Genomic DNA, 27579 nt, shown 5'->3' with positions numbered 1-27579 from the left:
CTTTTTAATCTGCAAAATCAAATTACCTATGGAATTTATGACACACAATTAGTTTCTTTTCAGTTGGGTTGAAATTATATTGATCGTTATAAATCTCCTTTTTATAGTTAGGTTGAAAATTGACACACCCCGTCCCGAAGGAGGGCATACTGGCCGTCACGTGAGTGTGACGTAACCATTTACACAGTTCGGAAGCTTTAAAAATACAATTACTAAGATGAAACACCCGAGGGTGAGTCCTACTTTTGTGAATTCTGTCAGAACACCGTTGGATTCCTCGTGGCCACCAAAGCTCTGCTATCTAGAACCTAGAGGGGCGCAGAACAAAATTGAGTGGGTCAGTAAAACGAAAGTTTTTCGAAAACATTTCATTTAAAACATTTCTAACCTCTCGTTGTAAAACCTGTATACTTTCTCAAAAAATAACATAATAGCATATACTTTCAAATATCTCAAATCATCAATCTTTATCAAAACCAGAAAGTATGTCATGCTATAATGTCAAAAACAGAATATGGATGCATCAATATAACAGGTGAAATAAGGAATCAACCGGAGACCATGCAGTTGGTCCTGTACGGTTAATTCTATATCTCAATATCCAATCCAACCGGAGTCATCACTGTGACCTGTACGGCACTACTCTGCACATAAATCGGAACTACTTAAAGTAGTCTGTATGATAAGAATGGTGTAAGAATACGCTCTAGTGCTTCTCTCATCAATCATCTGTGCACATAATCTAAAGTCACCTACCAGTCGGAACCACCTCTAGTGATCTATACGACTAGCATGTCGGAACCCTCTCATGGTCTGTACGACATGCACCTACTTTGATCCAAGGTGAGCGTGCGGTGCGATGAATCATATAAGCACTAACACCAGGGGTGCAGGTTATGAGCTCTCAACACAATTCACATCATCAATGATTCACATGAATAACATAAAACTCACATGATACTCACATGTGCGTCCACAGCACCAATTCACATATATATATATATATATATATATATACACACATCAATTATCAATTCATATATCCCATAATATGCATGCATGACATTTTAAAACGTACTTTCATTTAAACTCAATTTCTGGGAAAAATATAAATAGTATATAGGTATAAACAGAAATACTGCCCACTCACCTGGAGTTCGCCCAACAACTCCTTAGCACAACACATCAAGGCGTTATAACGATCGGCGCCTAGAACAATAATCAAATTCAACCTCAGAAATCATATCGATAGAATATATAACTTATATAAAACATGTCACTACGTAGTTCGATCCGGAAGATCTGCAACTCATATTTCAAATCCATAACTTCCAGAGGTCCACAATATACCTCTAGGACAACATCCTAAAATTTCATTACCATCCAACGGTCGGATCTCCGTCAATTTCCAAAACCAAGTGAAGGTTAACATTCTATTTTATGAACTTACAACTCCAATTCCGGAAGATCCGTAAATCGGATTCCCAATCCATAAGTTCCTATAATCTTCAAATATTACGTATTACAATGTATCAAAGTTTGGTGACGATCAAACGGTCGGATCGTCAATTCATATTTTCACCTAACCACGAATCGTAACGAACTTAGGTTCAATTACTCAATTTACGTCCATCAATTATCAAAACTGAACCTAGAACCTTAAACACATACTAAGAATGACATTGGCGGGCCATTGGCCACGAGCTGCCGAGGGTGGCGGTTGGCCGCCCCGGCTCACCGTAAAATCCAACTATTTCCAAAAATTCTAAAAAAATACAGAATTGAAGATCTCAATGAGTAGTGTAAACTTTATACCTGAGGCCAAGGCCAATTTGGCCTGGAAACACTTCAATTTCACCACAATCCGTGCGGAACCCTAGATTGGGTGTTTTCAATTCGACCTTCAAATCAACTCCGTCGTCCCAACCAATGCTTGGGCTTTGTTCTAGGTCCTAAGGGAATGCTAAAGGTGTTAGTAATTGAAAGAAAACGTTTCAAGATTTGAAGAATTTGTACACTAAGCCACCGCACACACCGAACAGTTTCAACCAATTTCAAGGCCAAATTCCTTGATTTTTTGGGTGTAATAGGAAGAGGGAAGATCATAGAGGGTTTTCCAAGTGATAGTTTGAAGTAACTCACCAGAAAAGTGAAGAAATTTCGACGGAAATGGGTGGAAAACCCACCGGGTCGCGCGGGTCATGGGTTGAAAACCCATTTCTGTTCTTCTTCCTCCGCTTCTCGCCCTCTCTCCTTTCCTCCTTTCCCCTTCTCTGATTGGCCAAAAGCTTCTCTCTCTTCTCCCCATTCGCCCAACTTCTCTCCTTTCTTTCCCGGAGTTGTCTTCTTATTCCTTCTGGTTGGGCAGTTTTGCCCAATCCTCATTCTTCTTCTTTCTTCACCAGTCACACACACACACTTACACACATAAAACCTTCTTTCTCTCATCCCAACCATCCATTTAATTCTTCATTAAATCTGGGCCGTCCATTTTCATAAAAGAAATTCTAAATTTTACTAAAATTATAATTCCTTAAAATCCCAAATTTCAAACGTTAATAACTTTTTCGATATAACTTCAAATCATGAACCGTCAATGCCCACACGTCCGTAGTGACGAATACTACGAGGATATGTCAAGAAAATAAATCTTAGATGGCACGACACAACGATTAACCTCGAATAACGCGCGTGCCTCAAAGGGCATTTTTGTAAATCCTTTATTAAAACTTTAAAACTCTTAAAATCAGGGACGGGCCGTCACAAAAATCATATTAATAGATTCTTTATTTGGTTGGTCCAATCTGTAACAGATGGGATTATTTTGTTTGATGTTTGAATCAAAATTTGATCTTTTTTTTGTGTGAAATTATAATGGAATTGCAAATTTGTCAGGTATATCTTAGATTATTGGTTGCATATTCACCTTCACACAACTATGATATTGCCTCTTGACTGGATGAATTTTGATAATTTTCAGGATCTGCGGTTGCAATGCTTTTGATGCATGCAATAAGTAGGAAGCTACTACTCTTATGGAGCTTCTTTGGCATGTAAGTTCAAATTGCATATCATTTTTCATTTTTTTGTTCACAGAATTCATTATCTTGCTATCTTGGTAATTAGCAGTGTCTGACAGTTGGTGAAGTGTATGAACAAATATGTCGAAGTTTGAATTGTATAGATGAAAGTGAATTTTAACAACTCTAACTTGGATTTCTTATTAATTTGATAGGTCTTTCTTTCATTTGTGTTTGACTATTTTATTTTTTTGGGTATATAAGTACAACTATTGATCAAAAGCCACAGAAATTACCTAACAGCCGAGAAACTGTTTGTGTAAGAAGAACATAATATGATGTAAAACTCAAATTTTGGGCACTTAAGTATACGTTTCATGAAAATTCAATTGGATTTGTTTTGGTCTCCAAGAATTTTTCTTTGTTTGGTTACCAATTAATTTATGCGGCAGGAGTTTAGTTTTTGCTTTTTTGCCTATGTATATATGATTTGAAATGGACAGTTCAAGTTGCTATATATAAATTTGTAGTCGAAGAGTTCGAAGGAGAGGTGAATTAGAAACAATGGGGGAGAGAGTGATGGAGTTGAGGAGTTGAGAGTTAACAGGGAGAGTGATGTCCCTGGTATTGCGAGATCATTGAGACTCTCTGGTTTGAGACTAACTATCTAGTTGATTAATCACTAATTTGATGTATTTAAAGTTTAACTTTTCTTTAAATCATTTTCCTTCTATATTTTCATTGGATTCGTTTCATTTTTTCTGCTTAATTTATCTTAAGAATGTTTGCATCAGAATAATTAACTCTAAATCTGTTAATTTGTCCCATTTTCTAAAAAAAAATTTGCAATGTGAATGGAGGTTATTCTCAATCTTCAGATGGTGATTATTTGACAACTTCTCCAAACGTGGCTACTCAGCCTTTGAAATACAGAGCTGAGGATGAGAGGAGGCAGATGAGCTAGAATCGGGTTTGTACAATTCTAAATTATTTGTTTAGTTACCGATAAAAGATATGGTTGCCCAATCCAGTTTTGTATTTTCAACTTCTTAATCATTTTCCTTTGATAGTACTTCGTTTTGATATGTGAATGAACTATATAACTTCAAGGAAAACTAATGAAAATGACTTGAAAACTTTGAGTTTTAACGATAAGGACAAAATAAAGGGCAAAGAGAATAGTATTAGAATTGACTTTTTAGTGTAAAAATGTGGTTTTTCGTTAAAGTGAACTGTACCGGGAGTTTTTCGTTAAAGTTCCCTATACTTTATTTTTATCTTAGGTCATAGTGTAACGTTTAACAATTGAATTTGTAAGACTGTTTAGCAATTTTTTTCAAAAACTAATTATTCCTGCTAGATGCTCAAATATTGTCTTCTACTTTTCTGCTTTGCCTTTTCCGTGTTTTCCTCATGTAGTAGGTTGATCACCTGAGAGTACGAGTATAATACTGATGACGTAATATGATCTACAAATGAATGGTTTCTTATAGCATGCATATCCATACATAGCAAGCAAAGTTTCACTTCATTGGTTCTTAGGTAATACCCCATCGTTTTAGTTACTTTGTGTGGAAATTATTCATGTCTGTCGTGGATAATAAGTATCTGACAAAAAATGATCGTATCATATATGATAAACAGACACGATTAAAGAATTTTCGGAATCCTCACAAAGCGGAGGATTCGGAGAGAATTCTCGTTCCAGAAATCGCACCACAATAATTATTCACGTGTATGAAATACTTTGACAGAAATTGTGGTCTTGGTTTTGGCAGTGTTCCGGATGAAAATACTTACAAGTTTCCTTGGAAGACTGACAGACTATTCGATGACAATGATAGTTGACAGGTGCATTTTTTAACCCAAAAGACAAAGAGACACCAACATTGAACGAACTAATAATTTAAAGTTGAAAAGTAAACCGGACATTTTTTTACATGATTTGTTAACACGACACATAAACATAAAAATAAAGAGTTTTGGATCAATACAATAATTAATTGGATTGTTATTGGGTCACACGATAAGAACTCATTAATAATGTATCTTTAACAAGTTTACACGAGAGTGATACTCGGGTAAATCGTTTTGATACGTTAAAAAAAAATTATTTCGATGATTTTAATTTTTTAAACTATTAAAAAAATTTAACTATAAAATACAACAACCATAGTATATATATGTGTGTGTATATTTATTTATATATGCCAAAGTCCAGTTGATCGGACTGTTCATTATGTGAGAGCGTGCACTGTTCATCAACAGTTAAAGGGTGGGAATGACCTTGAATTCGCACTGTTCACACTTTGCTACAGTAAAAAGTCTGTTTTGTCCTTCCCTGCCCACGTCTCTCATCTGCTTTGGATAAGGTTTGTAGTGGACAAAAATCTAAGATTAAAAAATGTTAGAAGACAAACACAAGCACATGGTTTCTGACACCGAAAAGGATAAAAAATAATATATGTATATATATATTATTATATATACTAAAGTTCAGCAGAAAAGATCACTGTTCATCATGTGAGAGGAAGCACTGTTCACCAACAGTGAAATGATGGATTTGCCCCTCATTTGATGCCAGATTTCAAGTTCCTTTCTTTGTTGCACATTAAAATTACGTGTTTGCCCCTGTTTGATGCCAGCTTGCCGTTGGTTTCCGTCCCGGCACCATGTGGGAAAAAGAAAGAAAAATAATATAAAAAATAAAAAGTTTTGAATGGGTTACTGACAAGAAGAGAAGAAAAAATAAACAAAGTGTTTTTGAATGGTGGACGGCACAAGTGTTTTGAATGGTGATAGGCATGCAATTGGCATGGCTACTTGCCTACTTGGCATGCAATTGGCAACCTCCTATAAGTGAACCTATATGGTTCACAAATCCTCCATTGCAATTTGCATTTGTGCTCTTATTTCAACTTTATACTTTATAGGAAATCTGAGAGAGAGGTGGAAAGCATGAATCCTTCTCTGTATGAAGCAGCTGCAACTGGTGATGTTGGCTTCTTGGAAGGACTTCTAACAGCTGATCTCTCTCAGAAAACACCTAAAGAGAACAATATTCTTCACATTGCAGCTGAATTCAAGCAAATAAACTTCTTCAAAAAAGTGAAAAAAAATCCCGAATCTCCCCGGTTTTGGGCCACCAACAAGAATGGCGAAACTCCTCTACATGTTGCTGCGAGAGTAGGTTGCGGTGAAGTAGTAACGTTCCTCATTGAGCACACAAAAGCGGAACCTATGGAAGTGGTTGATCTTGATCCAGAAAAGGCACCAACTGACGGTGAAGCTTACAAAAAACTACTCCGAATGCCGAATTTGGAAATGGATACAGCACTGCATGTTGCTGTTCGATACAATCATGCTGGAGTAGCGAAGATTTTGCTGAGTGCTGATCCTGAATTGTGTTGTTCATTTTACAGCACCAGGGAGTCACCCCTGTTCCTAGCTGTTAGAGCCGGGTCTACCAGCATTGCTGATTATATTTTAAAAAAGACTCCGGATCATGAATCTCTTTCTTTTCAGGGAACAAATGGTGTGACCGCTTTGCACGCAGCAGCCACTCGTATACCCTTCGCCAAGAAAGGTAATTAACTTCATGACATTGCTTGGTACTACCGTACTAGACCCTTCTTATGCACGGAATCCCATCAACATATAACTGTATAATCAACTTAGTTATCGAGTATGACATATTGACAGTCGATAATATATCCTTAATGATTGAGATATGCATCTCAGTCCAGCTACCGTTACTTGGTATGCCTTATTTTCATATATATACTTGATTCCCACAACACAATTTCTAATTTTTCTATATCAACATTTTAGGAATTGTGCAATCTATGGTTACCAAAAATCCTGGGATGGTCGAAGTTCGTGATGAAATAGGGTGGACTCCATTACACTACGCATCACTGAGAGGGAACCTTAAAGCAGCTCAACTACTGATTCAAAATTGCAAAACTTTCAAATTTGCTTGTTACATCAAAGACGAGCTTGGCATGTCAGCTCTCCACGTCGCGGCATATGCAGGGCACACCCAAATAATTGAAGAGTTGATCGGACGTTGTCCTGATATTTGTGATTGTGTCAATCACAAGGGCCAAACAGCTCTACATGCAGCAGTTTTAGGCGAAAAGATAAATGTTGTGAAGTACGTTTTGAAGACGCCTAGGCTTGCGAGACTTATAAACGAAGCAGATAATGATGGAAACACTCCTTGGCATCTAGCTGCTATTCATGAAAATAGTGAAATCGTTGCTATTTTAAGGAGAGACAGGAGGTTGAACAGAACTGCTATCAATAAAGAATTTTTGCAAGTTAGCGACATTTTGCTCGCCGAGAACACGGGAAGAAAGGTACGCAAATCTTTTATTTATTTCCCTTGGATTTCAACTTTGAACTCTCTATTTTATTTTCTTATATCGGATAGAATCAAACGTAGAACATATCTAAATCCAAATTCGTTCCCTTATTGTTTTTAAGTCCTGTATATGTTTACTAAAAGTGTAGTTCTTTATTTATGTTTTAGGAAATCGTAAAAAGTCGCAATGTTTTGAACTGCCTGGCAAGAGACGTTGTCGTTACCGTGCCATATTATCAACAAAAAATCAAGCAGGAGTTCAAGAAATTTGGATCCCAAGGGGAAAGCAGTACGTCTGAGACACTGGTCAATACTACAAATACGAGAGAAAACTTGCAGGCTTATTTGGCTCAGACCTTCAAAAGAAATGATTCGAAACTTCTGGTAGCGACGGTCATTGCAACCGTTACATTTACGGCCGTTTTGAACCCGCCAGGAGGGTTTAAAGACGATGGAACACCAGTTTTAACAAAAGAAGGAGCTTACAAAGTATTTATGTTTTTTAACACGCTTTGCTTCGCTCTCTCAGTGTCGGCGATATTTAATGAATCCAGTCCTATATCTGTCCTGTCAACCCATCTACCCACACCTACGAGTCTTATTAGTTATTCCATTGCTGGCATGTTGGTGGCATTTTGTGCAGCCCTGATAGCAGTGGAGCCCAAGCGGCCCGGGCAAAGTATGGTTAACTATTTTTTTTTTGGCAACGATGGTTCCGTTATTGCTTCTCTGCCATCTCGTATTGGTGCCGTAATTGTAGGCGTAGTAGTTTGCATCCCTATTTTTAACTCTCTAAGTCAAATACTCAACGGGGAAACAAGGATCCACGACCTCAAGAAGCACATAATTTAAAAATAATTTACATGGCCTAGAATCGTGGTGCATGACAAAGTCAGAAAGGGAAAAACAATCTTGTCCCTCGAGTATAGGAGGGATTCTAGGCCATGCAAAATCGTGGGTGGTTGTTTTTTTTTCCTATTTCATTGTAAGGCTATTTAACAGCCATTAGTGTTATTCCAATTCAATAAGAATTCTCCCAATTTACAAGTGTAATCAGACTTTGCGTTTACAAGAGCTCTTTTCTATCCTTTTTTTATTCTAACATCTAGTATCAGAGCCCCATCATGGGGCTTGATCAAAGCCTGCAACATAGTTACTAGCTTGAAGGAACAAAATACATGGCATCCGAGAGTAGCTTCGTGCAACCTGCCATTCCGAGGTTTGATGGACACGCCACAACCCAGATATCCAAATGACACATGCATGACATGTATTGACCGATACTCGAGCATGACAAAAGCCATAATTATATGAATATGCATGAACACAAGGAAGCATGCAATCAAAAAGTCAAAAGAGAAACAATAATCATAAAGAATATACAAACGCTAAAGAAATGATAATAATATAACGTTGGTCATAATAAAAGGAGAATATCCAACTGTTAACAATTCGAAACAAAGGATGCATGAATATGTCCAGAGCATACTACTAAACAATAGTGCTAGCGAAATGAAAGACATAAAGTTACAATTATACATAAAAAGGTCATGCGTAGTGAGGAGAAAACAAGATCACTAGAAGGGAAATGCCTCGATGCTCGAGTCGTATTCCTCGTCACTAGGTCCTGAAGGGGGCACAAAAACAAAAGGTTAGTGGACCAGAGTTTATAATAATAGTAATAATAAGAAAACCGTTTTCTTTTTGCACATACTAACCCCCCGTTTTGAAAACAATATAATAATACGTAATAGGTTTTTCCCGAAACTCTACATGCCACGAAAACGTTCATAGATAATAAAATCATATCTAAAAGTGGTATTGAAATCGCCCAAAGACAAAACTAAAAGAGCTCGTAAATCAAAATACTAATGTACTTATATAGGGGCATCGTAGTTGCTCGAATGCATATCCATCACCTGAGGGTGAAGTTGTACGACACTGGGTTACGCTAGTGAAGAAACATGGTAGCTCCCATCACTCAAAGGTGAAGCTGTCCGACACTGGTTTCGCCAGTGAAGTTAGGAGTATGTTGTAAATATCTCACTATTCCTCCATTGTGTCCTATGGCCATAAACGTATACATACTCGTGTTGTGTGTATATGTTGTATGATTACCCACTAATTAAGCACATAAAATGTAATTCAAAATCTCATACCAAAGCTTAGGGCTCAAAACATCATCATCAGAAATCATAAGCATTTCCATAAACATGATTTTCATAAGCATAAAATTTCATAAACCTTAAACTGATAAATCGTAAATACTTCAAAAAACAAATTAAATAAATCATAAATTCTTCGTAAAACATAAATTTAGAAATTCATAAACTTATCATAAAACATAATTAATTCATGAAATGTAGAATTATAAATATATGCCTTCCATGAATGCAAGCCTAATATTTTTATAAAAACATGTAATTTGAGAAGGGGTCCACTCACAAATATTATGCTACCGAAGAGCCATTCGAACTAGGAAGGATGGGATCACTTCAAACCAACACACCTAAACACAATTAGGGACCATTTGTTAAAACTCTACTAAAACGACAAACTTTGGTAAAACGAATGGCAGATTCAAATTTGGCATGTCGAAAAACCAAAGGAAAGACCTTGGGTTTCCCTACTCGCCATCGCATGCGCCGCCACGGGGTGACGGCCCGAGTCACCACGTGCTAAGTTGGGTTACCAGAAAGTTGGCCGGAAAAATCATCGGCAACGCCATCCATAGTACCCCTAGTGGAGGCCCGTGTGCTTCACGAGCCCACGAGTACGCTATACTCGCCTTATGTCACATCCCGACCAGGGCCCCTACCACATCTCTGACCCTACCTTCGCCGTAGCACGATATTGTCCGTTTTGGGCCCCGACCACGCCCTTATAGTTTTGTTTCTGGGAATTCACATGAGAACTTCCCAATGGGTCACCCATCATGGGAATGCTATCGCGCGAACTCGCTTAAATTCAGAGTTCCGATAGAACTCGAAGTCAGTGAGCTCCCAAAAGGTCTCGTGCTAATTAGAGGTGGGAATGTACATATAAGGCATAGAGGATCCACTCCCCTGAGCGATGTGGGATCTCACAATCCACCCCCCTTAGGGGCCCGACGTCCTCGTTGGCACCCTTCCAGCTAGCGATTGGTTTGGATACCAAATTTTCACATCCTGACCCGAGCCTCCACCACATCCCGGGCCCCGCCTCCGCCGTAGCATGATATTGTTTGCTTTGGGCCCCGACCACGCCCTCACGGTTTTGTTTTTGGGAACTCACACGAGAACTTCCCAGTGGGTCACCCATCATGAGAATGCTCTCGCACGAACTAACTTAACTTCCGAGTTTTGATAGAACCCGAAGCCAGTGAGCTTCCAAAAGGCCTCTTGCTAATTAGAGGTGGGAATGTACATTTAAGGCATATAGGATCTACTCCCCTGGGCGATGTAGGATCTCACAATCCACCCCCTTTAGGGGCTTGACGTCCTCGTCGGCACCCTTCCGGCCAGGGATTGGCTTTGATACCAAATTTTCACATCCCGACCCGGGCTCTCACCACATCCCCGGCCCCACCTCCGCCGTAGCACGATATTGTTTTCTTTGGGCCTCGACCACGCCCTCACAGTTTTTTTTTGGGAACTCACATGAGAACTTCCCAGTGGGTCACCCATCATGGGAATGCTCTCGCGCGAACTCGCTTTACTTCGGAGTTTCGATGAAACCCGAAACCAGTGAGCACCCAAAAAGCCTCGTGCTAATTAGAGGTGAGAATGTACATATAAGGCATAGATGATCCACTCCCCTGGCCAATGTGGGATCTCACAATTTCTGCAATTTTTGCAGGTTTCTCATTTAACTCCCAGAGCTAATTCCGAGCTCGATACAACCACAAATCAAGTGATTCAAGATCCTATGTAAAGTTAGAAATGTAGGGAAGAGATTTATACCCTTTCGAGGCCCAATGAGGATCGGAGCTGGCTTGAAAAATGGCTTGAAAGTGGCGAAACAGTCACGGTCTCCCACTTCCCCGAATATGGAAAAAAATTCCCATAGCAGTTTTTGTGATTAAACCATTCACCAAAGTCATTATTTATCATCAAACAAATACTTTAGACCACGAGGGAGGAAGATCGAAGGAGTTCGTGGCTTACCTTCGCCGAAAACGGTGATAACTTGCCAAAGAAAGGGTTGCATAGTAAAGGCACTACTGTGCAAAGGAAAAGAATAAGGAAGAGAGAAGGATCTCGTCCAAGCCTAGGATTTGAGATGAAGATTGTTAGGTGGTGGTGCTTGAAGAAGGATACCGCGAAGGATATATGAGATTCTTTGAAGCAGAAATATCAAGGAACGGCATGTGTCAAGTGTGCCCAATTGCAAGCTCTTTGTGAAGAGTTTAAAGTGATACACATAAACGCTGGGGAATAAGTCAATGACTACTTTGGAAGAACTCTCATCATAGCTAATAAAATGAGGTTCACAGAGAGAAAATGGAGGATGTGGTGATCACTGAGAAGATCTTGAGGTCTATGACTTCAAAATATGATTATGTTGTGTGTTTGATTGAGGAATCGAATGAACCTTGTCTATAGACGAGCTTCAGAGTAACCTGTTGGTGCATGAACAAAGAATCAGCCGGATGAACAAGCACTGCAAGTCACTTATGTAGCTTAGCAAGGAGGAAAATGTGGAGGTCAAAGTACTTATCGTGGAAGAGGAAGAGGAAAAGGAAGAGGAAGAGGAAGAGGTAGAGGTAGATTTGAGTTTGAGAAATCTACATTACAATCTATAATTGTCATGAGTTAGGGCATTTTCAGTGGACGTGTCCAAGGAAAGCAAGGGATCCAAAGGCAAACTACGCAGAAACAAAAGAAGAGATGTTGTTGATGGTCCATGTGGACTTTAAAAAAGATGAAGTAGAGAACATTTGGTTCCTTGATTCTGGGTATAGCAACCATATGTGTGGCAAAAGAGACATTTTTTGAATTTGATAGAAATTTCAGAGAGTCAGTGAAGCTGAGAAATGACTCGAGCCTTATTGTACGAAGTAAAGGCAAGGTTCAAATAAAGGTGAATGAGATTGCACATGTGATCACATGAGTCTTCTTTGTACCAGAACTGAAGAACAACTTGTTAAGCATCGAGCAACTACAAGAGAAGAGACTCGTTGTGCTTATTCAACATGGAAAATGTAAGATCTTTCATCCTGAGATAACATATAATAGAATGTTTGCTTGATGTGCTTGCTCGCTGTCCACTAAGAAAGCAAAAATATTTCTCCTCACAGACCACAAATCAAGCCATGCTTTAGCACTGTCAATATGGGCATTTTAGCTGGAATGGACTCAAAGTACTTCAACAAAAGAAGATGATTGAAGGGTAACCTCAGTTCAAAGCTACTTAGAGAATATGTGAAGACTGTTTGGTGGGAAGACAACACCATGATCCATTCCCAAAGGAAAGTATATAGAGAGCCTTCAAAATTCTTCAATTGGTGCATGCTGATATATATGGTTTGATAAATCCAATCTCGAACAGCAAGAAAAGGTATCTCATCACCTTTATTAACAATTTCAGTAGAAAAACTTGGGTTTATTTCTTGGTAGAAAAATCAGAAGCCTTTGCCACATTCAAAACCTACAAAGCCAGGGTCGAGAATGAAACTAGAGCATTCATACAGAGTTTTAGAACAGATCGTGAGAGCGAGTTCACATTATAAGAATTCACAAACTTCTGTAATAAGAATGGAATACACATGCAATTGACGACTACATATACTCCCTAACAAAACGGTGTTGCCGAGAGGAAAAATCGAACCATTATGAATATGGTACAAAGCATGTCGCCTGAGAAGAAAATTTCTAAAACTTATTGGTATGAAGCTGTAAACTGGATGGTTCATGTGCTGAATAGAAGTCGGACCCTTGCTGTGAAGAGAGAAATACCTAAAGAGGTTGGAGCGGACTTAAACCATTAGTGGAGCATTTCAGAATCTTTGGATGCATATCCATGCTCATATACCTGACAACAAGAGAGTGGAGCTTGATGCCAAGAGTCTCAAATGCATATTACTTGGAGTAAGTGAAGAGTCTAAAGCTTACAGGCAGATTGATCCCATTTCACAAAATAATTGTAAACCGAGATGTGGTCTTTAAGGAAGATAAAAAATGGAGTATGGATGCAGTCACAAGCAAGCCATATTGGCTGATCTTGAATGGGAAACTAACGAAGAAGCAAGTATAGAAGATAAAGGCAATGGAGATGAGTCTAAAGCTAATGAAGAATTGGAGGACGGTAGGACTGATAGCAGTGACTTTTTAGAAGAAGAAGACACCTTGAATAATGACAACTCACCTCACAAAAGGACGAACACGAAGACCACTAGTGTGGATGAGAGATTATGAAACTAGTCAAGGTTTCTTTGATGAAAAAGGTGTAAACATAGCTCATCTAGCTTTGTTCACTGACAGTTATCCCTAGACATTTGAGGATATTGTGAAAAATGGAGGTAAGCTATGGATCAAGAAATTGAAGCTATAAAGAGGAATGAGATGTGAGAACTAACGAATCTACCATTAGGGCAAAAACCATTGAAGTGAAGTGGGTCTTGAAACAAAACTCAATGAGCATAGGGAAGTCGACAAGTATAAGGCATGGCTATTCGCTAAGGGATACATCTAACAATATGGGTAGATTATGCTGAAGTGTTCACACCAGTGGCTCACTTGGATACAATTCGAATTGTACTTTCCCTTGCTACTCAGAAAAGTTGGTTGATTTACCAACTTGATGTCAAATCAGCCTTTCTGCATGGAGAAATTAATGAAAAGGTGTTTGTCGATCAACCTCCTGGTTATGAACAAAAGGGGAATAAATCCAAGGTCTATTTGCTCAAGAAGGCTTTGTATGAACTCAACAGGCTCCCTGAGCCTAGTACAGTCGTATAGAGTCATACTTTGTTAAGGAAGGCTTCAACAAATGTCCTACGAGCATACTCTGTTCATTAAAACAACGGATGGAGGTAAATTATTGAAAGTGTCTTTATGTTGATGATCTTATATTTACTGGCAATGATGAAGTTATGTTCGAACAATTTAAGAAGTCCACGATGGTTGAATTTTATATGACTAATCTCAAGAAAATGAGATATTTCCTTGGCATTGAAGTGTTGCAAATATTAGATAACATCTTTATTAGCTAACAGAAGTACGCTCAAGAACTTGTGGAGAGATTTAATATGGACTAGTGCAACTCAATGCACAATCTAGTGGTTTTTGGGTTTAAGCTCACAAGGGATGAATAATGAGTGGGAGTCGATGACAAGGTTTACAAGTAGATGGTGGGAAATCTTATGTATCTAGCTGCCACATGTCCTGATTTAATGTTTGTTGTAAGCTTAACTAGTATGTACATGGAACGTCCCACATAGACTCATTTGATGGCAGCAAAAAGAGTTCTAAGGTATGTGAAGAGCACAACTAGCTTTGGGGTGTCTTTAAGAAAGGAGGAGATGAAGAGCTCTTTGGCTACATAGACAACGCTTATTCTGGATATCAGTATGACAAAAAGAGCACTTCAAGTTATGTTTTTATGATGAATTCGGGTGCAGTGTCTTGGTCTTCAAAGAAACAGCCCATAGTTACTCTTTCCACCATAGAAGCAGAGTTTATTGTTGCAGCATCAAGTGTGTATCAAGTTGTGTGCCAGAGAAGAATTTTGAAAATTCTAAATCATGTGCAATCCAATCCTACGGTAGTGTACTTCAGCCATCAAACTCTCGAAGAATCCAGTGATGCATGGCCGTAGCAAGCACATAGATGTCCATATTCATTTTCTTCGTGATCTTGTCCAAGATGAAGTAGTGGAGCTAATATAGTGTTCTACTCAGGAGCAAATTGTAGATATCTTGACAAAACCATTGTAGCTTGAAATGTTTTCGAAGATGCGAGGTTGAATGGGTGTTTGCGAATACCCTAGAATAAATTGATTGCCAATGACATTCAGCTTAATGGATGATGTTAAAGTTGTTGGGACTTCCTACCCATTAGGGTTAGGGTTCCTTGTTTTTAGGGTTTGATTCAAGTCATGCATATAATTAGAGGTGGTTCGGTTACCGAAACCCTTGTCCCGATTCCCAAACCAAAATTTTCGGGAATCTCAATTTCAATACCGATCCCAAACCAAATTTTCGGGAATCCCGAAATAGTTTCGGGATTTCGGGACAAATCGGGAATCCCGAAATGGTTTTGGGCTTTTGGACAAAAAGCCAATATTGGGCCATGCCCAAAATCTGTCCACCCAGCCTAGTAATGAATATGTCCAATTGTATAGTCACTCAATTCAACAGCCCATATGGGCTTAACCTAATTCAACAAAAAACAATTTTATTTCTACTACACATGTCAAATCTGTGTACAAATCTATTTTAAAGCAATTTGCCAAATATATTCAACAGCCCATAGTGAAGTACAACAAGTCAAATCGAAAAGCAAAAATATTAGTTACAAGTCAAGGTTTTAAAATAAATAAAGTAACAAACTCAAAAGCAAAAAAATTAGTTCCAAGCCAAAGTTTCAATAATTAAGTTACAAACCAAAAGCAAAAAAACAAAGCCTAAAATTTATGAAGATTGTTGGCCTCTTCGGCCCCTAATACCGAGACCATATGTGCACTAGATTGGCTACTAGACCCGTTCATCCTACTTAACAAATAAAATAACAATGCACATTAATATATATCACAACCACAGTTCAGCATATATCCAAATTCCAATCAATAATCTAAGCATAGAAAAATCTGAGCATTCAAAAATCTGAGCATTCAACATGGAAAAATCTGAGCATATATCGTGTATTTGAACTACAAAGCAAATAAAATCTGAGCATTCAACATAGAAAAATCTGAGCATATATCGTGTATTTGAACTACAAAGCAAATAAAAACCAGGGTGAAAATTTGAAAATCGTATACTAACTAATTTTCATATAACACATACAAAACTTGAAGCATTAAAGCAATCGCATAGATATGAAAATACTTACACTCCAAGAAGAAACGGCCACACTTCAGCTCGAATACTTGGATCAACACCCTGCATCAGAAAGTAAGTGATTAATATCCATCTGGTGAAACAGAAACAATTTCCATGTTTCAACACATAGGAATAGGATGTCACACACTTCACGTCTTATTATCTAATCACCTAGCCAGGGATGCATAAGTAAAGTTACATACAGAAGTGTAGTTTTGAAAACCATATCACACATACCTAGAGAAGCAAAGTACCATCATTGCATTTATCTGCAACCCGTTTGCTCACATGGAAAGGATCTGTAAAATGCACTGCTAGGGTCCTGCACAAATTAATAATCAATAAAAGACATCTACAATTTTGAAAGATAAGAACAAAAAGTAGAACAAAATAAAAGAAAAATACCTCTCAAATATCTGATTGTGGGATACACCAAATTCAAGTTTGAGTGCTATCATCCTCATTCCATCCACAATGCTCTGTCTCTGGGGAGCCACTGCATAATGCATTATGTACAGGTAAGCAGTTGGGACTCAATAGAGTATTTAAACGTAGAACACACATATTCACAATCTGAAGATGATCCTACTGCAAGCTTTTCACTGATACTCAATCAAATTTTTTGTCGTATTTATTCAAACATCGAAAGATATTGCATTTTCTCCCCATACATCCCTTCTACATACCAATTTCATTTGGGAGAGGATGAGACTTGCAAAAAACATGCAGCGCATAAACCTGGTAATCCTGGTAGCCGCAGCAATCTGGTAATCCTGCAAACATGCAGCGCATAAAAACATTCACTCTTTAAAATTGAAACCAGTAAGGGAAGATTCAAGATTGAAATTAGGTTTCAAAACGAAGACAGAAATTAAGATTCAAGATTCAAACCCTAAATTAAATTTCAAAAGGAAGACATAAATTAGGTTTCAAAACACTAAATTAATTACCTAATTTGGGATGAGGTGAGACCGTGAGAGTGACTTCGAGTTCGATGAGAGATTAGATGAGAGATGAGGGCTCGGTGAGGGAGGGCTGCGTTTCGAGACTTCGATGGATGGAAACAAATGAACGGAAAGAGTAGAGTACCATTTGGATCTGAACTAAAAACAAATCAACGGCACATATTAAATCCAAAATAATCAATGGTTGAAATAATTCTCTTACAATTAAAAAATAATATATATATAATTTTTTTTCGGTTCGGTATGGGAATACCGAAAAATGGAGATGCAGTACCGAATCCCATACCGAAAATTTCGGTTTGGTTCGGGATGACATCCCGAAAATTTCGGGAATTTTGGTTTGGGATTTTTTTGGTTTGGGATCGGGATTTTTTTGGTTTGGTTTGGGATTTTTGGGATTTTTTTCCAGCCCTACATATAATCCCTCTTATACTTGAGGGACAAGATTGTTTTTCCATTTCTGACTTAGTCATGCACCACGATTCTGTAAATAACAACAATAGTGTAATACAATACACTAGCCCAAGATCAACACACAAAGATGTAAAGAAGAACAAGCTAAAGAGATGAATAAAAAAATACTCCAACTTCTATTTTCTGCACACACAAAAAAGATCTGGTACAGGGAGGAGGAAAGGCACAACTAGTGACTTTTCGTTTCTTTCTAAAGACTCCTCTTTTTTCTCTCTAAGAGACAATAAAGCTGGACCTAATAAATAATACCCAAAAAGATAATTCTAGACACTACCAGCACATACAAACAAAAAACAAAAAATACATGGCTATTTAGATTCTCCAAAATATCAACTTTAATGTTTAACAGATTCTAGGCCCTGTAAAATCCTGGGTTGTTGTTTCCTTTCCTATTTCATTGTAAAGCTATTTAATAACCATAAATGTTATTTCAATTCAATAAGAATTCTCCCAGTTTACAACTGTAATCAGACTGCTTTTACAAAAGCTCTTTGCCATCCTTTTTGGTTCTAACAAAATGTAACTACATTACTTTCCAATTTTCTACTAGATCATCGTTACCATTCCAAAACCAGTGGAATCAAGATTTATAATCATAAAAAAAAAAGTAACTGGACGACGGTGAAATACCGTCGTTCACAAAATTGTTGTGCTCAAGTGTGTCATAGTATAAAGTTAATCCACAACGATTTTTTTCACCGTCATACATATTTGCATCCGACAACGGCTATTACCAAACAACCTTTGTGTATTACTGTCATGTATTAGATATATCCATCACTTTATAACATTTCGTATGCTGTTATACTACGGTTTTTAGCTTAAATGTGTAGTATAATGACCAAATTAATTAGTGTGTATAGCACATGTCGTCTATTACATTATTCTAGTGGTAACTGATGAGTTGATTTTATACTATATATTTGCTCCCATTCTTGGTATATTTTGGTTATTATTTTGGTGAAATGTTGATGCTTTGTATTATTTTCAATGTAGGACGTGCGAACTTATTCTGAGCATTAAGTAATCAAATGGTGAAATTTTTGAGTGATTCCAATTGAAGTGGGTTCGTGATTCTGTCAAGAAGGTTGTTCAAAATTTCGTAATTTTATCCTTAAGCATCTGATCTTGGCGAATTAATTTATACCAGCACGCAATGCTGGCAGATCGGACTATAGAGCTTACTTGCGACTTTTTGGGCTACAAGATGATGAATTTTGGACTTGTGATCTTCTTGGAACTTGAAAATGACGTCTTAATCTTTAATTCAAGTCGTTTTGGGCCTGTTTTGGAGCCCTAAAGATGTAGAAATGTGGGATTCTTTGTGGATGGACAGATTTTCCAAAGTTAAAATATGTATGTATTTTCAAGTTATCTTATTCTATTATGTTTCCTAGTTTTTAGAAGACTTTTTCTAGTAGTACAATTAAGGTTATTTAGCCATTAGGATTGGAGAGACGCATTATTTTAGGAAATTTCATATTTTTTACCTACAAGGTGTTTTCATTTATTTTTCTAGTTAATGATATTTTCTTTAGTTTTTATTATGATTATGTGAAACTAGTCTTTTTGCTAGGGCGAGACCATGAGTCTTAACATGAATATGTGATTTTATTAATTTGCTTATGAATGAATGTATGATTGCTTTGAATTATTAATTATCGTGTTTAAACTATCTAATTGTCTTAGTGATTTGCGACCATTATGGTATTTAGACAAGTAATTTAATGCAATTTATGTTGGAACATCACCTTGAAATTGAGGATGGCTTCTTGTGATTAGTAATTGTACGTTCAGTTAAGGTGAACGTCACGCTCTTAAGGGTTGCATGGTTTTTCAAAAGGTTTTCACAAAACTTAATGAGTCTTGCATGTTTATATTTGATCTGAACATCACAGACGAGTTGCATGTTAGATATACGTTTTCGCTCAAACATCACGAGGAAAATATATATTAGGAAAACCTAACCTTCAAAGCATGTATGTAGAAATTCATATGTAATTCATAAAATTGCATAGGATTGTTAATGGTGACGGCGGAACTTTAGTGCTTAAATTGATTTTTAAAATCGTTTTCTTTTTAGTTCATTTTACTTTGCAAATTATTTAATTGTTTTTATTATTTTAAATTCCAAAATCGACATTTTCAAAACTTTGTTACAAATAATTAGCTAAGGATTAGTTTAAATATAAATTATTCATTCAATCCCTGTGGAGAACGACTTTGTTTGAGCTGCTATACTACAACTACCTTGTACTCTTGCAATTATTTTTAAGTGTTTCTGTAGACATCGAAATTTCAGTAAATAAATGTTGACCGATAAATCAAAGTTTCAACGCTCATGTATTACATAAATTTTACGCGTAGCGTGTGTCTAAACAAAAAATCTAAATAAGTTGGAAAAGTCATCAAACATGACACGTGTCAACACCTGGCAGAAACGACTTATTTCATCTGGAATATTATATTCAAAGTTAGGCCTTGGAAATTTCTATTAAAAGCATCTCTCATAGATGTTTTTTAAAAGAGGAAAACTAATGATAATGGCTTGAAAATTTTGAGCTTTAATCGAAATGACAAAAAAGTGTTGTAAGTGAATAGTGTCAAAGTGACTTTTTAAAGTAAAATTGTCGTTTTCATTTAAGTGAACAATACCGGAAGTGTTTCGTTAAAACTCCCTTAAAAAAACCAGCTTTTTTATTACCAAAACACAGGTTAACCGTAGTCATTAATGAAATTTTCAATATGGCAATCCTACCCTCCTCATCTCCCAAACTCCCAACTCGATCTCTCTCTCCCTCATCTCCACTTGAGAAACCAATGGACACCAAATTACTTTAATCTAAAGAAGGGGAAGAAGTGAATCTCTCATTCCGTGAGAGACCTTCTTTCCTCTGTGAGAGTTTTCTTTCCCCCTTTGGTGAGGGTCTTCAACTTGTCCACCTTTTCAAGCATCGACTCCGGCTTCGGCTGGAGTTGGTTGCCACTTTTCATTTTCTTCTTCTGTTTTCTTCTATTTTCCCCTTCTCTGCTATGTTCTTCTATTTTCCCCTTCTCTGCTATGTTCTTCTATTTTCCTTTTCTTCTTCTATTTTCTTCTCTTGTTGATTTTCATCCTCCTTTGTCTTCCTTCTACCCCTGCCCAATGGCCTGTTTGCCACTCAAACCCCTCTACATCTGTTATCTCTGTTTTTACTCTATTTTTCAATTTCTCCCTTTCATTCTTTTCTTCCGCCTTTTCCTTCTGTTTCCTTTTGTCTTCCTTCCACCTTTTCCCCCTCTTTTCTGACATGCCCCGACCCCGATATTCCCTGACCCCGATATTCCCCGACCCCGATATTCCCCGAATACCAGGATAGGCACGTGCTGGCCGACACTCAAGGGTGACGAAAGCCATTTATTTAGTGCAAATGCTGAAAACAAGGAATAGATAAAACTTATAATTGTAAAAGAATGAGGAATATGCATTTAAGGAACGTGTTCAGAGCATACAACTAACTAGAATACTAAAAGAAATAATATAAAATTGAATGAATAAAAGAATGGATCTTACACCAAGAAGACTCGAAGATGCCAATGTGGAAGTGCCTTGACATTGGGATTGTATGCCTCGATTCTAAGCCCTGAAGGGGGCGCAAAACAAACATGAGTGGACCAATTTGATATATAAATAGTAAAACAGTTATCAACGTACTAACCCCCAGGTTTTATGAAAACACATATATAATGATCAACATAGGTTTTCCGAAACCTAGCATGCCGTGCAGTGTCTCAAATCATAACTTGTATATATAATAATTATTAGTGAATTGTCTGATAACCCCCAGGCCCCATGCCGGCTCCCCATCTCTTAGTAGACAATTAGAGGAAAATACACTTCAGACCCCATGCCGGCTCCCCGTCCTTGTGCTAAATAGCCAGAGAAAACACACTCCAGGCCCTATGCTAACACCAAATCGTCGTCTGGGACGGACCGGAATCTATCCCTACATCCCGTAGCGTAAAGGACCACTAGGTAAGTACAAAACCATTGAACATATATATATTGAAAGGCAACTTCATAGTATAAAGTCATCCATCATCTATACTATAAAGAGGTGTTCGAAACATGTTCTAAATATCATATCGTCATCCATCAGATATTCTATAAGAACACGGGTTATAGGAAAAATAGTAATAATTCAAAGTAGCATCAGTAAGCATGTTATCTCACAAAACGTTTCATAAAACGTAATCATCAAATCATGTTTTTCATGTATGCATTTCTACTATTAAAACATGCATTTTAGAAGGGGTCCACTCACCTTACACCGATGGTGCAAAGCTATACCAACAAGGAATAACGGAATCACCGTTAGTAATTGCACTTAATCACATAAAGGAGTACCTTTAGTCAAACTCTATTCAAACGATTGAATTTGGGAAAATAGACTTCAAAAACGGGTCCAGGACGTCGAAATTAGCCTAGGAAAGGCCCTGAAACCCCGAAAAGTCAACTCAAAAAGTCAACGCTGACCGTTGACCGGTCAAAGTCAAAGTCAACGGTCAAAGTGTCAAAGGTCAGACTGGGCTTTGGTTTTGGGTTGGGCCGAAAGGGCCTTAAGGGCCTTAAGGGTTTTGGGCTTAACTAAGGTTAAAGGGTTTAAAAGGGAAAGGGCTAAAAACCCACTTTCTAATTGGCCCAAGGCCTTCTTTCTAAATCAGAAAAATAACAAAACCTAAAAAGGGTTTTGGGTTGGGTCACGGGCTTCAAGCCTTCAACTTATCGGCCCGAAGGCCTTTAGGGTCCTAAAACAAATAACAATTAAATAAAAACAATAAAAAGGAAATTGGGTTAGGATTTTGGGCTTGACTCCCCACACGGGCCTAAGGCCTGCTTGACTTGGAACCGGCCTAGGAGGCCTGGTCTCGCAGGAGAACAAACATCGGAGCTTCAACAGCTCCGGCCGACCACCAAACACAACCCTAGACTCTAATCTAGGTACCAAAACGAAGAGTAAGACGAATGGAGTAATTCTATACCTTCTTTTCGTCGTGGAAAGGCCGAAGATGGTCGGAATCTCCCCCGACACCCACAGCTCGCCGGAAATGGGTGTTCCTACACCCGAGTTCGATTCGTCCTAAAAACCTCCAAAAATAACGAAATAAACTCCATTAAACCACATTTCACCAGATTCTAGGACGAAAAAGGGAAGATTTGGCGCTTACCTAACCTGAGATTGAAAAATCTCGCCGGAGCTCATTTTTTTGGTTTTCTGGGTTGGCGGAAACGAGAGAGAGAGAGAACAGGACGAGATGGTGATGGGTGTCTACTTCGAGCATGTGCGATGGTGTGCGTGTGTGTGGGTTCACAGTTCAGAGATGAGAGAGATGAGAGAGAGAAATGAGAGATATCCGAGAGGGAGAGAGACGGGACAGACAAAAAAGAAGAAGAATAAGGAAGGGGATCACGGAGGGGGGGACAGAGAGAGAAGTGAGAGGAGTGAAGGGGGTGCTGCCACGTGGCAGCTTGAGGAAGAAAAAATCCAATGTTTTCAGATTTTCATTGGTAGTAAAAAAGGACCAAAATTGATAGATTCATAATATTTTGGGGGTAATTACATAATTATATTTTTATAAATGGGGGTGGGTGTTACATTTTCCCCCACGTTCCCCAATCTGGATCGGCTTTATCCTTCTCCGACTTCACAGTTCGGCTTGGCTCCCACTTTTTTTCAACGTGATTTTTCACGCTTCTCCCGGAAGGTGAGTAAAGCTTTTGTTCGAGTGTTCACACCACCTCCTTCCTTTGGTTTGCCTTTGTTGCCACTATGCTAATAGGTTTTGTCCCGCTAGCTTCCTTCAATTTGTGTCAGCTACTGTTATGGTCTACTGTGGAAGAGTTTGGGGCTCTGTTTTGGGGTCTTGTTTTCATACGTTTTCATCCAGCTTTGGGGTTTTAGTTCTGTTGATTTGTGATGGTTGCAGAGGCTGTTTGTTTGGTAAGCGGGTTGACGGCGGAGGTAGGAAGCTGCTAGGGTTTACTTTGGTGTTTTTCCTGTTCAGGCCTCAAAACTATGTTTTGGGCTGTTAGGTTACTATAGAGGTTCATCTTTTTGTTTGTGTATTTCTTGTATTTGAGCCTTCTATAATGTAATATGTTGTGTTATAAATAAGGGTAAATATCAATTTACTACCCTCAAGTTTCGTGGTTTTCAACATTTGGTATATGAAGTTTTTTTTCGTCCTAGAGTCATACTTATAGTGTTAATTTTGGAACATTCTTATACATATGTTAGTTAGACTGTTAAATCAACCGTTAACTGATGACGTGGCACCCATGTGAAAAATGACTAGGGCGCCGCGTGTCAATATGGGGCCCACGTGAATATTAAAAAAATTATAAATTATAAATTATAAAAAAAATTCTGGGCACCCACCCATTCCCCCTCCTTTCCGACCTCATATCTCCATTCTCTTCCCTGCACCCATCCTCGCCCCACACCTCACCTATTCCCCTCATTTTCCCTCAATTCTCTCCTCTGCACTCACCCTCCCTGCACACCCACTCACATTGCACACCCACCCATCCGCCCTCTCTCTCTCTCCAACCCTATGAGACCCGAGTGACCCTTTACTCTGCCACCATGCTTCCAAAACCATTCGATTCCATCACTTTATCTACATTTCCAACTTCACTCTCTGTACCAACCCTAGCCCTATCATCCTCAGATCTTCCGCCAACCTTACTTCCCGAATCAAGCTTCATTGGCAAAACCTAGCTCCATCTTTACCTACGCGCCTTAGGAAACCGGAGCTCTAGCTTCCTCAGCCTCTCCAGTGGCATCCGATTTTCCATCTAATCCAAAATCGCTGTTCATCATAGCGATCTCTTTCTCCAAACCAGCTGCGATTTGAATCATTTGAAAGCTCGACGAACGGAGTTGGCGGGTCCCAATAAGGCGGCATACCTTTCTATTGCCTCATGTTGAAGATTTGAAGATGAAAATTTTTCCGGGAAAACGCGAGAAAGTGTGGGATGTAAGGGATACAAATAAAACCTAGGAGAGAGAAAGGGGGAAGCAAAGGGTATTTGGATGGTAAGAAATTTTGGGGGGAAATTTGTGTTTTTTTATGTGGTTTGATTTTAGGTGGGTGGGTGTGCGAGGTGGCTGGGTGCAGAGGAGAGAAGGGAGGGAGAATAAGGGGAATGAGTGGGTGTGCAGGGACGATGGGTGCATGGAAGAGAAGGGAGGGAGAAGAAGGGAGAGGGAGGGGGGGAAGGAGAATGGGTGGGTGCCTAGATTTTTTTTTTAATTTTAAATTTTTTAATATTCACGTGGGCGTTATATTGACACGTGGCGCCCAGTCATTGTCTACATGGTGTCACGTCATCGGTTAACTGCTGATTTAATAGTTAAACTAACAGATGTAGGAGACTGTCCCAAAATTAACACTTTAGGTATGACTCTGAGACGAAAAAAACTTCATATACCAAATGTTGAAAACCACGAAACTTGAGAGTAGTAAACTGATATTTACCCAATAAATAAAGTAAGCCTTTGTCCAAAAAAAAAAAAAGAAGAAGAAGAAGAAATTGCACTGTACAAATGAACAGTGACTTGGGGTGGATTTTGAGTTATTTACAAAATTGCCACCACCCTTTCCGTTTCAGATTGAAAATTTTGATTTATTTACGAAATTGCCACCGCTTCTCTCGTGCACGTGTCGACGATCGTAGAAAGGGTGGGGGATGAAAACGCACTTCGTTTTTCATTTGCTTCCTGAAACCCGAAGCTCTAATTGCATCCTTAGGAGAGTTGGGGGTTGGGGTTTCGTCCATCTCAAACAGTTTGGTTGACAGGGTGGGTGGGCTTGCAGAGGGGTGACAGAGAGTGGGTATTCATATCTTCCTTGTTTCTTTTCTCTTTCTATGTGCAAATCTATGCTTGCTCACTGATTCATTTAAAAAAAATGATTCTTTTAAATTTTGAATTGCTATCATTTTGATTTTTTCATTGTTGTATTTTAATCGCAGAGGATGAGCATGATGCTGTGTGGTTTTGGCTGGAGAAAGGGAAGCCACGTGAATGCATGTTTATCCACATCTGATACTTGACAGTTTCACAACCAAGGTATTATATCTCAATTAAATATTTCAGCATCTTGATTGCTTACTTTACTCCGTACATTATGCCAAGATTGATCAGACCCCATTGATCCAATTAGAGATAGTTTATAACGGTTCAGGGATGAGGATGATTGATTATAGTTGATAACCTACCTTGATTGTGATATAATTCTCTCTCTCTATCTCTCTCTCTTTCTCTCTTTTTCTCTCTCCATCCCTGATTAATGCTTATTAATTATGATCCATCCACTCCTGCTACGTCTTAATCTTATGCACACTGATATCACTGCATCAGCACATCTTTTTGAGTTGGCGTGCGTAGTTACTGTTCTATTGAATATGATTTTCTTTTCTTGATTGTTCATAGTTGGGTGAAAGGGCAGCAAATATTTTAAAGCATCTCTTTCCAGTGCTAAAGCAGGATACGAAATGGATAATAACTTTCGCCAATCGATCTGACTACATTTCGTTCAAGTTGGTTTGTTGTCACATCTCTATAAGGATTGTTGTTGATATATGATATATCAACAATGATTTTCACGTTTCCCATAAATGCTACTATATGTAGATGTGGTGAATGCGGATCGGGCTTTCTTAAATGGTACCAAGTCGGCCTACTTTTATTTGGTTAGAACATATATTATGCAACTGTTTTATTTGGTCATTAGATATGAATAACTGTTTTCCTTTGTGTTTCCATTTCCATTAACAATTTGAGAACATATATCTTTTGCTTTGACAACCCCTGTATATCATCTGTGAATGCAATAAAAATTCAATGGTATGACAAGCAAAAAAATAATGTTCACCATGTAAGCCTTAATTTTCATCTATTTTATGCTTTCTAATTTTTTTTACAAAATGATGTCAAATCAATTTTGCACTGATAAAAGATCCCATGCCTCTCTGAAGGCATTAGATAGGTAATTTTTCCATTCAGTTTTTACCTGGGTAATTTTTGTGGCTGCCATTCTGTGATGATGCAGGTAAACAATTGATTTTCTATTTTTACAGGCTATAGCTACTGTTAATGTTTTTACGAAGAAGTATGGGGCTGACATTCTAAGAAAAAGTATATGAGGCTTATTTTTTACTATAAATACCCTTTTGGAATTGATTCAATATTTATTTATATATACTAAGAGCTACTCCAGCGTGGGAGCCCTTTCCCCAGGCTATTCACTATTCAATCCACTATGTGAACAGTAATCGCCCTTAATGAACAGTAACTGCCTTTTGCATCTCTACCGTTGCACTTGAATAGCCTTGGCAATAGGTAATAAAATATTAGTTTTTTTATCTATAAAATAATACAAAATAATTTTTAATTTTTTTCCTTTTTCCTATTCCTTTTCCTTTTCATTTTTTTTAGAGAACACTCCCTTTTCATTTTTTTTCCAGAACTCTTCCTTTTCATTTTTTTTCCAGAACACTCTCCCTTTTCTTATTCTCTCTCTCTCTCTCTCTCTCTCTCTCTCTCTCATATGAATAAAAAAATGGACCGACGCCAAGGCATAAGCTTAGATTCCAATCCATATATCCTTCATTTTCCTTTTCATCCTTCCTCTTCTTCGAAACCGAAGCAAATCAAACCAACAAACTCTGAAATCTCAATCCCCTGG

The 27579-nt window shown here is 38.1% G+C and overlaps 3 protein-coding genes and 1 long non-coding RNA gene across 18 annotated transcripts in view; 3 read left to right on the top strand and 1 right to left on the bottom strand.

Annotated features, from left to right (window-relative positions):
• Window positions 1-27579, top strand: part of LOC126621576 (uncharacterized) — a 42069-nt gene that overhangs the window by 5959 nt on the left and 8531 nt on the right. For 3 of the 7 annotated variants that reach the window (XM_050290116.1, XM_050290117.1, XM_050290112.1), the window contains one exon: window positions 112-457. In XM_050290116.1, the coding sequence (XP_050146073.1) occupies window positions 112-175 (64 nt within the window). In that variant the 3' untranslated portion in view covers window positions 176-457. Of the gene's footprint in view, window positions 1-107; window positions 458-2980; window positions 3054-3898; window positions 4069-27579 lie in introns of those variants that run through there. The other 4 variants (XM_050290114.1, XM_050290113.1, XM_050290115.1 and 1 more) reach the window with 3 other exon arrangements.
• The window catches only part of LOC126621574 (ankyrin repeat-containing protein ITN1-like), a 36669-nt gene continuing 13024 nt past the window's right edge, over window positions 3935-27579 (top strand). For 2 of the 6 annotated variants that reach the window (XM_050290110.1, XM_050290100.1), the window contains exon 1: window positions 3935-3990. The gene's annotated coding sequence lies outside the window, so the exon portion shown is untranslated. Of the gene's footprint in view, window positions 3991-4452; window positions 4563-4798; window positions 4872-5693; window positions 5970-27579 lie in introns of those variants that run through there. The other 4 variants (XM_050290103.1, XM_050290109.1, XM_050290101.1 and 1 more) reach the window with 4 other exon arrangements.
• On the top strand, window positions 5969-8439 carry LOC126621573 (ankyrin repeat-containing protein ITN1-like). Its single transcript, XM_050290096.1, has 3 exons — window positions 5969-6606; window positions 6852-7381; window positions 7555-8439. Exons 1-3 carry the CDS (start codon window positions 5979-5981, stop codon window positions 8236-8238), a joined length of 1842 nt encoding a protein of 613 aa, XP_050146053.1. The 5' UTR covers window positions 5969-5978; the 3' UTR covers window positions 8239-8439.
• Window positions 8776-17536, bottom strand: LOC126621577 (uncharacterized). 4 transcript variants are annotated; one of them, XR_007623097.1, is made up of 7 exons: window positions 17359-17536; window positions 17095-17181; window positions 16814-16904; window positions 16646-16730; window positions 16419-16468; window positions 9832-9895; window positions 8776-9013 (listed from the first exon to the last, which is right to left on the bottom strand). It is a non-coding gene; the product is annotated as an uncharacterized LOC126621577 (long non-coding RNA). The 4 variants fall into 4 exon arrangements; XR_007623094.1 differs by lacking the exon at window positions 9832-9895 and having other exon boundaries at window positions 17359-17532; XR_007623096.1 differs by lacking the exons at window positions 8776-9013; window positions 9832-9895 and adding an exon at window positions 9020-9507 and having other exon boundaries at window positions 17359-17534.

This window comes from Malus sylvestris, chromosome 5 (assembly GCF_916048215.2).
Source record: "Malus sylvestris chromosome 5, drMalSylv7.2, whole genome shotgun sequence".
NCBI lineage: Eukaryota > Viridiplantae > Streptophyta > Magnoliopsida > Rosales > Rosaceae > Malus > Malus sylvestris.
The sequence above is the reverse complement of the archived record's forward strand: the minus strand, read 5'-3'. Positions and strand labels throughout refer to the sequence as shown.